The sequence below is a fragment of the Arachis stenosperma genome, chromosome 9, assembly GCF_014773155.1.
Source record: "Arachis stenosperma cultivar V10309 chromosome 9, arast.V10309.gnm1.PFL2, whole genome shotgun sequence".
NCBI lineage: Eukaryota > Viridiplantae > Streptophyta > Magnoliopsida > Fabales > Fabaceae > Arachis > Arachis stenosperma.
Window position 1 is genome coordinate 158,322,856 of NC_080385.1, and position 13,108 is coordinate 158,335,963.

Consider the following 13,108-nt stretch of genomic DNA (forward strand, 5'->3'; position numbering starts at 1 on the left):
GAATTTAATAAAAACATGAATGAAGAATTGACTCCAAAAAATTGAGCACATAATAATTGAGAATAGTAATTCATCTTTCTAGTTATCATTAGAATACTTAATTAACAAAAATTTAAATATATATTATTTCTTCATTTAAAAATTTAGAAAATAATTAAGAGATTTAATTAAGATTTTTTATCATTGTTTAGAAAAAAATAACCAAACATTAAATGAGAATTAACTTAAGAAAAAGACATTAAATGAGAGTCGACGTTAGATAGTGAAAAATATAAAATAAAATTTTATTAGACGACCAATATTTTTTTAAAAATACTATTTATACATCAAAATCAATCATTAAAATCAGTCACCAATGTATTTGTGTATAAATACAAATATGGTTTAATTTATTTTCAATATGTATTTGTATTATAACATGTATTTTATCGTGGTGGCTGATTTAGTGACTGATTTTGTTGTACACGTTATATAGTCATACTTTTTTAGTGGATGTATAACCATCATTGGGTGAAAAATATGGGTAATGTTATAATGAGAGGAAAATAAGCCAGGATTCTCGATCATTTTTCGGAGAAAGATAACCAAGCATTAAATGAGCCAACATTTAATAGTGGAAAATAATATAACATAGAAGTTTATTCGATGATGATAAGAATTAATTGGGAGTTAAGGGTTATATCACAATAGATAAGGATTATTAAATAAAAGGACCCAAAGACACAGCGGAAACATAAAAGATAGATAAAGGTTTTCCTACTATACCTCTAAGATACCTGTTCTTGGCAACCTAGGTCAGCGGAAGGGGCTCCCTACTAGACCTTCAAAGAACCTATCCTTGACAATCTAGATCAGAGAGATGAAAATTGAATCACTCAATCTTCTCCATGCGACAAGCGAAGCAAATCACTCACCTCACTTAATCACACTAAAAAAACGTGCATAAAGCACTAAGGAAATTTTATTCATCAAAGTTATTCCAAATGGTCTCACCTGAGGTGTTTAAATAGGCTCCTAACAAGCTAACTAAAAGATAAGATAAGATAACTAATTTAAATCAAATTTGATCTTATTGGATTATATCAGATTTGATTTAAATTTTAAAATCCTAAAGATATGATAACTAATTTAAATCAGATTTGATCTTATTAAATTAGATCAGATTTGATTTAAATTTAAAATCCCTAACAATACTACTAAGCAAATCAAAAGTAATTCAAATCTTCCAACAAACTCTGACAGCAAAACAAATTAAAAATAAATTACTAAAAATTCGAAAAGTAATAAAAATTATGCCTCCCATTGAATTTGAAAAGCTTTATTGGGCTTCTTGTTATCTTGCCGTAGCCCAATGGGCCTTATGAATTGTTGCCCTTTCAGCACCACTGTTTTTGAAACGGACTCTTGGTCTTCTTGATGTCCAAGACTGGCATGACACAATTCTTCTAGCATTCAGATCCTTGAATATGATAAGATTATCATTCCAGCCCTTAGCTCTAAGATGACGAAAATGTACTCCTGACCACGTATCAGATGACCAACAAATCTTTAGCCAATATATAGCCAACATTGGGTGCAAAGCATAGTTGTTAGAAAAAAAAAAGATAATAGTAGCAGCAACCAGCAAATATTAAAAGAGAGAACAATAAATCAAGAAGTAAAAAATCAATAGAACATAGAAAATCAAAAAGCAAAAGATAGCAAGAGCTCAGATCAGAAGTAGAAGAACCAACCTGACTCAGGCTCCATTCTTGATGATTTGCTGATGCAAACAGACTGGATGAGGGCAGGGAGGACGATGGAGAGAGAGGCACTACGAGGACGACGGCTTGTTGCTGCAGCCTTCGTGGATCCATGGAGAACGATGGCGTGCTGCTGGGAGAGGACGATGATGTGTTGCGTGGAGCTGTGCCGGGAAGGACGACGGAGAGAGAGCGGTGCTACGAGGAAGGGAGAAGGAGAGAACAGGGCCGCGGGACGCGAGTCAGGGTTGGTGTTGTCCAGCGGCAGGCCGGCAACAATGGTGGAGGCGCGGAGCAGAAGAAGGAACAGGAAGGTAAAGGGAGAGCAAAAGGCGTTGCTGAAGGTTCAGAGGATTGGAGGCAAAGGGGGCAAGAAGAGTTAGGGTTATGTTGTTGCTACGGCTGTTAGGTCATTTGGGCTTGGGGTAGGTTTAATTTAGGATTTTTCATAAAATTGGTTCAGTTCGGTTCGGTTAGAATTTTCCTTATAAGAACCGAAAACCAAACCGAACCGCAAAAAAACTGCAAAATCTCATTTTTTCAGTTTTTTCGGTTTTTAGTTTATTCGGTTATCAGTTTTTTTGGTTCGGTTAGTCGATTTTGTTCGGATTGGATCGGTTTTGAACATCCCTAATTTTGATCACACTATAAACATGACTTCTATTGTTTATTTGATTAATCAATAAATCCAAAAGTCTCACTCTTATAACAAAGCAAGAGAATGTTTTAGTTCACATGAAGAAAAGATGGAAATTAATTAGGGACCTTAGTAAAAGTTTTACTAATGAGTAAAAAAATTACTCCAATAGCCATTGAAATTAAGTTTTTCTAAAACGATCGAGAAAGTTGATGAAATAAAAAAAAATGAATAATTACCTTTAAATTAAAGTTTTAGTATTTGCACATGATAAAATTACAAAATTTAGAGGCCTGCTACACATACAAGCCTTTTTGGTTTACAAGTCTTACAAGTTGGCACAAGCCCAATAAAACACACACGCATTACACTCCCACATTCAAGAATAAATACATGCATGTTATTCAACCACTTCTTGTTTCCAAAGCGCGCTACTCACCATGCATTATGAATGACTCTTCTTCTTCCTCCATGAAAACGAGTTTCTTGCCAATCGTTTTGAAGATAATGGAACTTCAGAAATACACCCAAACGATTACAAAAATACACCCAAAGGATTACAGAAATACACCCAAAGGATTACAAAAATTCACCCAAACGATTACAAAAATATACCCAAAGGGTTTAAGAAATACACCCAAAGGATTTAAGAAATACACCCAAAATTTGTTGAAGTACACCTTATGCATAATTCAGAACTCTTCCTCTTTCTCTTCCTCATCTTCAGCTGCTTCTTCTTCTTCAAAAATGATTTCAGAGCTTGATGTCAAAAAACAATGGAAATCAAGAATAACGAAGAAAGAAAACAGAGAGAAAAAGCACGTAAATGAAGAAGGAGAAAGAGAATGCAAGAAACGAAAGAAAAGAAGAATAAGAAGAAGAAGAGGAAGAGGAAGAAGAACGTGCAACAAGAAGAAGAAGAAAGTCCAGTGAAAAAGTGTAGTAATGGTTCGAAGTGCGTTAATATAAATGACTTGTAAAGACTTGTATAAAAAACACTTGTATGTGGAGAATTATTCCAAAATTTAATGGTAATCGCTATTAGAAAATAACTAACTATCCCGATGGATTTTACCGACAAATTTTGGCAATTGAAATTATCGTCAAGATTTGCAACAGATTTTCCATCAATAAAAAAGTAAGATGATGAATTTTTAATGAAATTCCAATGATAGAATCAAGAATCTATCAATAATTTTGTCAATAAAAGTTAAAACTCACGAAATTAGAAATAAATGTTGTGATAAGGGATGAGTTGGATGTTCATTAATATTTGGGCGGGTGAGTTTCTTAATGAAAGAAGGCTTTAATGAAGTTTGAAAAATCAAAGCCTAATATGTGTATAAATAGGAAGTTAAATCTCCGTTAATAACACAGAAAAATAATAATAACAAATACTTTCCTCTCTCTCTCCCATTACATTGCAATAACATATAAAATTCTCTTTTCTCTTCGTGAATTTTTTAAAATTGCAATATACTAGTAAATATATAAATTACTTATATTATAATGAGATAATTATATTAGTGAATATCAATACTCTACTCTTCTATTTATATTTTTTATTTTATATTATATCTTCCTTGTTTATTTATTTTACAACATGTTATCAGTACGAGACTTGATCAAAATTTAGGAAGACTCAGGTAATAAATTTTCATTATGTCAAAACTCACTCATCTTGAATTTAATGCTCTTGATATATCTGGAAATAACTATTTATCATGGATATTAGATGTTGAAATCCATCTTGATTCAATGGATCTTGGAGATACTATTAAGGCTGAAAACAATGCATCCCAAAAGGATAAAGCCAAAGTCATGATCTTCCTTCATCGTCATCTTGACGAAAGATTGAAAAATGAATATCTCACATTAAAAGATCTTATAGATCTGTGAAAAAATCTTGAAGAAATGTATAATCATCAAAAGACAGTGATACTTCCTCAAGCCCGATATGAATGAACACTATACGAGTCAATTTCAAAAATACATGCTCTAACAGAGAGGATTAGGAGGAAGGCGTAGGAGGCTTCTTGCCATCAATGAACAAGCCCATGGTTTTGAACCAACGCAATAGATTTCGATGTTCTTTAACATAGAGCCATGCTTGTAGAAACTTGAAGAGGCTATCGTTTATTCCTCTCTCCTCTATGTAACTGTGAAATGCATCCCTCATGGATTCATCTAAGTCTCTGTCAATTCACACAGTTCATCAGTCAAATATAGCATGAACCATTCTCACTTACAAACATCAAAATATAAAATTTCAAAATTTACATTTGCATTAATCTTTCTTGAGGTTTGCTAAAATTCAACCCGACTCTCCTATTCGTTCAAGTGCCATTGATTTCCACCTAGCTCTGGTTTGTGTTTTAGTTAGAACTACATTATTTTCTAAGTCTTGGAGGGAAATTAGCACAGGTTTTCATAAATAGAGGAGAATCCAGTCGAATTTCGTGAAACCTTAGAGGAGGTGATCATGTAAATGTAATTTGCCCTAAACTATATGGAATAAGACCATACAAACTCTCAACCAAAATGAATGCTTCTTCTATGTGGCGAGTTAATACCCATTTTGGCCCCCCGTGAAATTAGAGCCCAGCCTCATTTTCAACTCCCAAATTTCAATTTACCTAATCTAGTCCCCCAAATATGCAATTGTGACTCACGTTTGCCCCTGGAATTATCTCTGTGAACGGGGTAATGAGTTGGCATGTTTTGGAATCCAGTGTTACTCTGGCAAAAGACATTAAACAATCTTTGTCTAAGCTTTACAACGCCACTAATGCATCACACTACACAAGCTTCATCCCTTCCAATTCGACCAAACTCCTCCTTGCCTTAGGGCATAGTAACAAGAAAATAGGCACCTTTTTCTTTTAGAAAACTAATACTTAAGTTTCTCTGTTATCTTAGACTAGAAACTCTTCAACATTTATCCAAGTAGATGAAGGGCTGCCTACGATTTTCACTAAAAGGTAAAATTGTTAATTTGCCACCTAAAACCAACCCTAATTAGCAAGCTTATCAAACTGATAACAAGCTTAGGTCCCCAAATCAAGGTAACAATTTTACTAGTAAACTCTTAAGAGCTTACAATTTGAGTTCAGCAATTCAATTTTCCAGTTCCTGTGAACACCAGAGTTTGATTACCTTCCTAATGAGCTTAAACTAACATCATTAAACAATTAGCTGCATCATTTCATGCCCTAGCAAAGGAACTGAACCAAAAACACAAACTTTTAAGGTATAACATTTAAAAAAGAAAAATTGTGAACTTACGCAAAAGATGGACCAGCGTATTGCGAAGGAACGAGGAGGTAACCGCCACCAGATTCTTGAAGCTTAGGTCTCATTGAAACTGAGTGAATCCCCAGAGCATCTTCGTATAATCCGCACAGAAACATCAAGCATTCGTTCTGATTTGGTTTCGACACATCCACGTGAATGAACAGTTGATCAATGACTCCGCCACCGCCGCCGCCGTCGCCGTCTTCGTCGTCGTTGGCGGCCAAGCGCATGACGTAGATTGTGATCTCTTCGTCGCCGTAGTTCCGCTTCAGCACGGGGCCGTTAGAATCGAGTGCGCCTTTTACGATCGTGAACGGCGATGGAGGTCCAACTTTCTGCGACAAATAACGAATCAGAAAATAAATAAATAAATAAAACCTAATTTGAGAGGTTTAGGGTTTAAGAAGAGAGCATTACAGGGGGCATGTTCATTTTGGCGACTTCGAGATAGTGGTCTTTGAGGGAGCGGAGGAGCATCGAGTTAACGGCAGAAGAGATTGAGTTGGACGATGAGCTGCTGGTGGCGCCGCGGATTAACGAGAGGAATGGACGGCGGAGGGCGGCGGCGGCGGCCGTGGCGGCGCCGACGAAGGCTCTCTTCCACATCTTGGTGTGTTTCTAGTTACTACTACTACTCTTCTGCCTTGCTTGCTTCTAAGCTTCAGCTTAATATTAACTAGTAATTTTTTTTTGGTGACTAATATTAACTAGTAATTGAAAAAAAAGTTTACAAAAATTAAAAGTTTTAAATTTATACTGCCTTCACGACTAGGTGGTTATATTTTTTGAGTTTAATTTTGTCATTTTGTAAAACATTTTTTACGATTTTTTCAATTAAATTTTATTTTTTAGGGCATCATTACATAAAATATTATTTTATTATTGTATTAATACATGAATATATAATTTTGTTTCTATAATTCACCAATTTGAGTTAGTTAAATAATTAATTTATTCATTGAATAATAATATACTCTTAAATAAAGTTTAAATTTATAATAAACTAGCTATTAAGGCTGTCTTTGTTGAAGAGACAAGACACTTAGACAAAAACACAAAATTGTATTTGACAAAGGAGATATAGACAAAGACAATATGTCCAAAGAATAGTGAATTATTGTATTTTGTGTCCAAAAAAGACATGAAGACACTAACAAAAAACACAACTTATTTTTTATTTTTTCTTTCATTATTCTTGTTAATTTTTTATAATTATACTTTTTTATTATTATATTTTCGTCTCAAATTTTTTGAATAAAAAAATGAGAATAAATTATATTTTCATCCTTTGTTCTAATTTATCACCAAATAGAATAATACAAAATTTTGTATTTCTGGCCTTTATATCTTGTTCTTAGAGTTTGTCTTATCCTGTTTTCAGAAACAAACACAGCCTAATACCGAATTAGAAAATACTGGAAGAAATAAAAATAAATATGCGATTGAACTCAATATTTTTTAATTTTTATATTTCTCATTATTATTATGTACAAACAATGTGTGATATTTTGTGTTGTCATGTTTGATCTTTGCTTTTACAACTCCATAACAAGAATATAAACCAAGCATTTGCTAATTTATTATTGTAAATTTGACATTAAAAGAAAAAAAATTGTTAATAGTCTCTAGAGAATGGATATTGAATTATCTGAGTACTCTGTTTAGATTTCATCTTAAATTTATCAATTTCATCAAAACCAAGCAGCATGCAAATAAATTTGCACTTTTGTCAAAACCTCACACCTCCATTCATCTCAAGCCTGTGATGTTTCCAACTTGTTGAAGGAAATTTTCTAAAAATTTAGTGAAGAACTATTGAAATTTCTTACATATATACAGAGTAATAAAACACCACATGATCTGATAATTTTATGAGCTTCTGCTGTGAAGAGACTTGCTTGCTTGTGAAGCCAAGACCATTGCCTTAGCCCTTGTGCTCATCAACATCAACTCTCGCACTGCGCGACGCTGGTGTTGCCGTGCATTTTTCGCTCGCTTTGGAGCTAACCGGTTGTCCCTTTCCTCAAAGGCGAGCCGTAATTTCTCGGCCACTGATAATTCAGGGGAGGTTGAAGGAGAGGGCGAAGCGGGCTTCACTGCAAAACCACGCCCTCTCCATGTCTTGGGATCAATATCCTTCACAGCCACATCATCCAATACAGTATTTCGTAACGCTTCCCAAGGAACCTGAGTTCCCATAAACCCGAACGGAGATGACTTCGGGTTCACTATGATCCGCGGACACTCGGTAGATATCTCGTCTAACGAATTATTGTCGATGTTTGGCTGCAGAAAGAAAACCATAAAATTAAGCGTCTCGTGACTCATGCATTAGTGAGGACAAAGATCTGCATTCAATTACAAAAGAGAAAGATTTAATAGTTCATACCCATACTAGCCACCGGAGTGATTGCGCGCCACTTGAAATTTCTTTCGTATCGAGCTCCTCCCAGGAATCCTCCTCGACATAGTCCAGCCTCGGTTTAAATATACTCAAGCACCTCCGAGCTGTATGATCGCTCCTCGGACACCCTCTGCAACATTATCCAATAATCTTGTCTTAAATCTTCAATTACATAAAAAAAAAATTCCACTTTCTGAATATACTTTATTTTTTAAAAAGGTTAAGAGAGAACTTTTTCGCTATCTACAACTCTAACCAGTCACCAGTTTAGAGAATGTTACCATTGTGAGGAGAAATCAAGCACCAAAGTCAAATCTTGACATTATGAACAGAAAAGCAAGTAATAATGTCATGAATCTTGATCATTTTTAAAGAATTCAATTTACTTATACGAACTATTGAAATCCGGCATATGAACATGATACTAAAATGGGCCATTTAAGAAAATTTCTGGTTTTCAACTTCTGAGCATTGAAAATAGGCAAACGTTATAACATAGAAATATGACTAACAATGAATGATGAGAGATACGTACCCGCATCTCAATGTCTCTAATAAACGGCAGTGCTTCACAAGTTCGGATATACCAGTAGCAGTGATTTTGGTACATCGGCTGCAAATAGTCTCAATATATCAAGTGACTCTGAAAAAGAGAGAGAAGTATAATATAAAAAAAAGCACACTAGACACGGCGGCAAACGTGTTTGCTTGGTAATTGTTTCGACAGAATCATAATCCTATACCTTATATCCAGAGCTTTAATTGATCTGCATACTTCGGCTGCTTTAATCAAGCCAACGTCGGAAACATCTGATCCAGAGACATCAAGGTATTCCCAAGAAGTATCAGCTAATGCAATCAGGACATCATCATTCAACAACTTTCTCCGTCTCGCAATAGCTGCCACTGCCGTCTATCATTTAGAATTAATTCTTTAACCGTAAGAATGCATCTTATGCATGATCTCTTTTTCCGTACAAAGCACAATAAAAGATTCTTAAGAATAAAGCTGTTCATGAAATTAAGCAATAAAGCAGTTTTTTTTTTTTTTACCCACAAAAAGGCTCTCCTAGAGAAAAAATTTACAAACATTTCTTACGTGCATTCGCATTGCGCAGGCTACAACTTCGAAATTTTTCTTTACAGAAATATATGCATGAATAAATGACCAATCAATAGATTTAACAGGTAGAATCATTCTCTAGAAAACTACCTTTATCTCAGCTGGCAAACCGATAGCAATCTCCGGCAAATCCGTAATAATATCCTCCAAATGTTTTCCAATAACTCCAATGCATAGGCTAACCAAACTTGGAGGCTTCATCTTCTTAGGCAGTAGTCCTGCATATAATTTTATCCCGAAATCGAACCATATTAAGGCGCTGCCATGGCTCAAAACCTATGATCCGTGAGTTAACTACCTAAACCTCAAGACAACCAAGAACATACATACTGGCTCCATCAAATAATATAAAACACATTTTAACAATCCTATTAAGGTGCAAAACTCAAACTGAACTTCCTTGAATATCATTAGCACAAGTCACAATAAACAAACACAGATTCTAAGCCTCAAAGGAAAATCCCAAGTATACAATCTGCTACTTTCACAACATCAGCTACCATAATCAAAACAGGTATATAATCATATGGAATCAAACTTCAATAAAAGCTCCAAATGAATTTTATTCACCATTCCCAAATTTTCTGTAAATTGGAACTGAATCTGAAATTGTCACACAAGCTAATTAATTGTCCAACCCCCCTCCCTCTTTTTTTCTTCTAATTTTCATTGACCATACCCCAAAAACAAAGCAAGTGCAATTCATCATAGAGCTCAGAAAGTTTGAAGCTTTACCAATAAACAAACAAAAACAAAACACCCCACCTCAGGAAAAAATAAAATTGATTACATACAAAACCAAATTACCTTGAAATTGATGGTGGTTAGTTGCAATGGAAATTTTGTTCTTGACGTTGGATTGGGGATTCAAATCGAGGTTTTGCAGAGAGGTTTCTAATTCCTTGGAAGCTTTACCTTTATCCATCAAAAAAAGCAAACAGCAAAAACCAGAGACAAGTATGTGCAAACACGATTGAATCAAAAACACACACACAACACAACAGCCCAGAAAGAGGTTCTTAGTATTTAGGGATTTTAAAAAAAAAATGTTTATTTATGTTCAGAAAAATAGAAACACACGATGCCGACTTGACTTACCATCCGGTTCCTTTCATATATACACCAATACTTATCAACATCAATAGGGTGAGACAAAGTGCCTACAATACTGCATGCATAGGCTTCAACATCCAAAGGGTTGCATAAAGTTCCTTTAGCAAGTTTTACTCTCCCTTTTTCATCACTAAGCAATCCTGCAAAATCTCCAACCACATTTTTTATACGATCTATCTGAGAAGGTTCATCATCCTTCAAGTTCAACCTCATTCCATTGATCTCACCCTCTTGTTTCTCTTGATTCACCTTTGATGCTCGCCACCAGTTGAGGTACTCCAATGACACACAAGGCTTGTAAGCTCTTGAAGGAACATAAAACATAAAATTTTCCCTGCAATTTGAGTTCATAACAGCAAAATCCCCAGGAAGATGTTGATCGAAGCCGAATTGCATTGCAACCCGGTACGGCATATACTTCTCAATGCAACCTCCCAAACCAACAAGCTCATTTGCAAACAAACACTGCCCAAAGGACTTTAACTCGTCGTTCGAGTTTGAAGCAACATGAACAAATTGCTCATTGTCCTTGTAAGGGGACACAAAACACCAATTTTTCAAATCAGCAGCATAAGGACGCCATTGGAAACTCCTTGCAAATTTCAAAGCTGACGAAATTGGGCAGCCATTAGCATTCGATATCACTCCATGCCACCTTGCAGCTCTAGGCTCCCCTGGCTTTAGTTCTATGGGACAATTTGATCCGAAAATCGAAAACCTTTCATTAGCCCATAGCTGCACAAGTTGGAATAGGCCTAGAGCCTTCACGGATTCACCCAAAGAAGAGGTTACTTGTTGCTTAAGCAACCTCAAACTCTCATAGATACCAGCTAGAACAGCAGGGGCCAGAGCCAATTTTGTCCCACGAGCCAGGCGAATCGCAATTGGAAAGACACGCGTCGCAATTACCTCGTAGGGAAGCGAGGGAAACACGAATCTTGACAACCACAGGGAGAGAAAACCTACATGCTCAAGATCATGACTTTGCCCCTCCTCCATAAAAAACTTCATCCATGTCCTTTGGTCTCTCCTTGATTTTCCACCATCCATTTCCCTCGAAAGCCGTAACATCTCGGCTTCCATCGCAACCATATCCCCGGTGAGAGGAAGATTCACCGGCTCGCCAAGGACCGAAAATCCACCAAGAACCATAACATCTTCTAGGGTGATTGTGGCTTCACCCCATGGAAAAACAAAAGTATTTGTCTCTATACACCAATACTCAACAATTCCAAGAATCAAACTTTGATTACATTGAATCTTATACATAGAACTCAAAATAGCATCGCATATACCTGTTTGGTTCCACATGAATCCGTATTTTCCCGCCATAATTTCAATCCAATCGTTCCATTTCCTCTGAGGATTTTTCCACCCTTTGAACTGAACAGCTGGATGCACCTCTTCGCCGTTACGCGGCGGCGAAGAAACCGTTGGGAATCTTGTGGCTTCGCCGGTGTTCTTTGCACATGGCTTGAGGAAATTGGCCACTCTTACAGTGTTGTTTCCACCTTCATCAACCATTGTTGTATTCAGAGACTCGAATACGCAGAATCTTATAGAATCTTCTATTACCATTTTGGTTTTCCCCTTTGTGAGATGAATAAAGAGAAGGAACGCAATGATCAAGCAAAATAGCTCAGAAAATGATGAATGGTGTATCGAAGAAGTTATTGAGTCCAAAAAAGGAGGGATTTTTCAAAAAGAAAAGGGGTTATGGCGGCATGGCGTCTTCGATAATCTTTCGGATTAATAATTTGATACATTACAAATATCAATTTTTTATTTTTAATACTTAAAATATTAAGAATAATTAAACATAATTTTTTTTAACCTTGTTTATAAAAAGAGAAAGTTTGTTGAATAGAGAACAAATATCAATTTATAGCCAAACTTCAAAATTTTAAAAATAATATAATCATATTTAATTCATACTTGTAATTAAATTTTAAAACTAATATAATTGGATATCTTTATTTTTTTCTTTAGGATGGAATTGATCATTTTCCACATCTAAAGACCTTACGATCATTGGGGTACTCAAGGGATGTGATTTATCCATATAAAATCTCTTCAAAATCTTTTCTGTGTATGCTGTTTGATGAATAAAGATCCCATTTTTTGTATGCTCGATCTGCAGGACGAGATAAAATTTAGTCTTTCTAAGATCTTTTATCTCAAACTCTTCTTTTAGAACTTTTATAATTATTGGAATCTCTTCAGGGGTTCCAATGATATTTAAATCATTAACGTACACAGCAATTATAATGAAGCCAGATGCAGATTTCTTTATGAAAACACATGGGCAGATATCATAATTCTTGAATCCGTTTTTGGCCAGATACTATGTAAGACGATTGTACCACATTCATCCAGATTGCTTTTAACCATATAAATATCTTTACAATTTGACTGAGTATAATCCCTGTGAATACTCATTGGACGATTTATATATCTTTACTTCTTCAGGAATTTTTATATAGATATCACGATCTAATGATTCGTATAAGTAGGTTGTTATCACATTCATTAAATGCATATGTAGTTTATGGTATGTGGATAAACTGATCAAATAATGCAATATTATTTCAACCACTACAGGAGAATATGTTTCTTCATAATCTATACCAGGCTTTTGTGAAAAATCTTGTGCCACGAGTCGAGCTTTGTAACGTACAACTTTATTTTTCTCATTTCGTTTTCTCACAAATACCCATCTGTATCCAACAGGTTTTACATCATATGGTGTACGGACTACAGGTCCAAAGACTTCACGTTTTGCAAGTGAGTCTAAC

At 35.2% G+C, this 13,108-nt stretch overlaps 3 protein-coding genes across 3 annotated transcripts; all 3 read right to left on the bottom strand.

Moving 5' to 3' along the window:
- Nucleotides 1-4,185: 4,185 nt before the first annotated feature.
- LOC130948079 (uncharacterized protein At2g39795, mitochondrial-like) lies at nucleotides 4,186-6,334 on the bottom strand. The gene is made up of 3 exons (XM_057876784.1): nucleotides 6,091-6,334; nucleotides 5,665-6,008; nucleotides 4,186-4,574 (listed from the first exon to the last, which is right to left on the bottom strand). Exons 1-3 carry the CDS (start codon nucleotides 6,277-6,279, stop codon nucleotides 4,391-4,393), a joined length of 717 nt encoding a protein of 238 aa, XP_057732767.1. The 5' UTR covers nucleotides 6,280-6,334; the 3' UTR covers nucleotides 4,186-4,390.
- A 947-nt stretch (nucleotides 6,335-7,281) lies between these two features.
- LOC130951223 (uncharacterized) lies at nucleotides 7,282-10,201 on the bottom strand. Its single transcript, XM_057879857.1, has 6 exons — nucleotides 10,008-10,201; nucleotides 9,291-9,418; nucleotides 8,821-8,990; nucleotides 8,613-8,690; nucleotides 8,063-8,207; nucleotides 7,282-7,959 (listed from the first exon to the last, which is right to left on the bottom strand). Exons 1-6 carry the CDS (start codon nucleotides 10,123-10,125, stop codon nucleotides 7,543-7,545), a joined length of 1,056 nt encoding a protein of 351 aa, XP_057735840.1. The 5' UTR covers nucleotides 10,126-10,201; the 3' UTR covers nucleotides 7,282-7,542.
- Nucleotides 10,202-10,250: 49 nt separating this feature from the next.
- On the bottom strand, nucleotides 10,251-11,847 carry LOC130950281 (protein MAINTENANCE OF MERISTEMS-like). The gene has a single exon (XM_057878795.1). The coding sequence runs from the start codon at nucleotides 11,835-11,837 to the stop codon at nucleotides 10,251-10,253; it is 1,587 nt and encodes a 528-aa protein (XP_057734778.1). The 5' UTR covers nucleotides 11,838-11,847.
- Between the last annotated feature and the right edge of the window lie 1,261 nt (nucleotides 11,848-13,108).

Excerpts from the sequence above, each read along its gene's own strand:
- LOC130948079 (XM_057876784.1), bottom strand. The coding sequence starts at position 6,279 with ATGTGGAAGAGAGCCTTCGTCGGCGCCGCCACGGCCGCCGCCGCCGCC. Across the intron at positions 6,009-6,090 it reads CCAAAATGAACATGCCCCCT|AAAGTTGGACCTCCATCGCC; the intron begins GTAATGCTCTCT and ends TATTTGTCGCAG. Across the intron at positions 4,575-5,664 it reads TACGCTGGTCCATCTTTTGC|AGACTTAGATGAATCCATGA; the intron begins GTAAGTTCACAA and ends GTGAATTGACAG.
- LOC130951223 (XM_057879857.1), bottom strand. The coding sequence starts at position 10,125 with ATGGATAAAGGTAAAGCTTCCAAGGAATTAGAAACCTCTCTGCAAAAC. Across the intron at positions 9,419-10,007 it reads TAACCACCATCAATTTCAAG|GACTACTGCCTAAGAAGATG; the intron begins GTAATTTGGTTT and ends AATTATATGCAG. Across the intron at positions 8,208-8,612 it reads TTAGAGACATTGAGATGCGG|AGGGTGTCCGAGGAGCGATC; the intron begins GTACGTATCTCT and ends ATAATGTTGCAG.
- LOC130950281 (XM_057878795.1), bottom strand. The coding sequence starts at position 11,837 with ATGGTTGATGAAGGTGGAAACAACACTGTAAGAGTGGCCAATTTCCTC.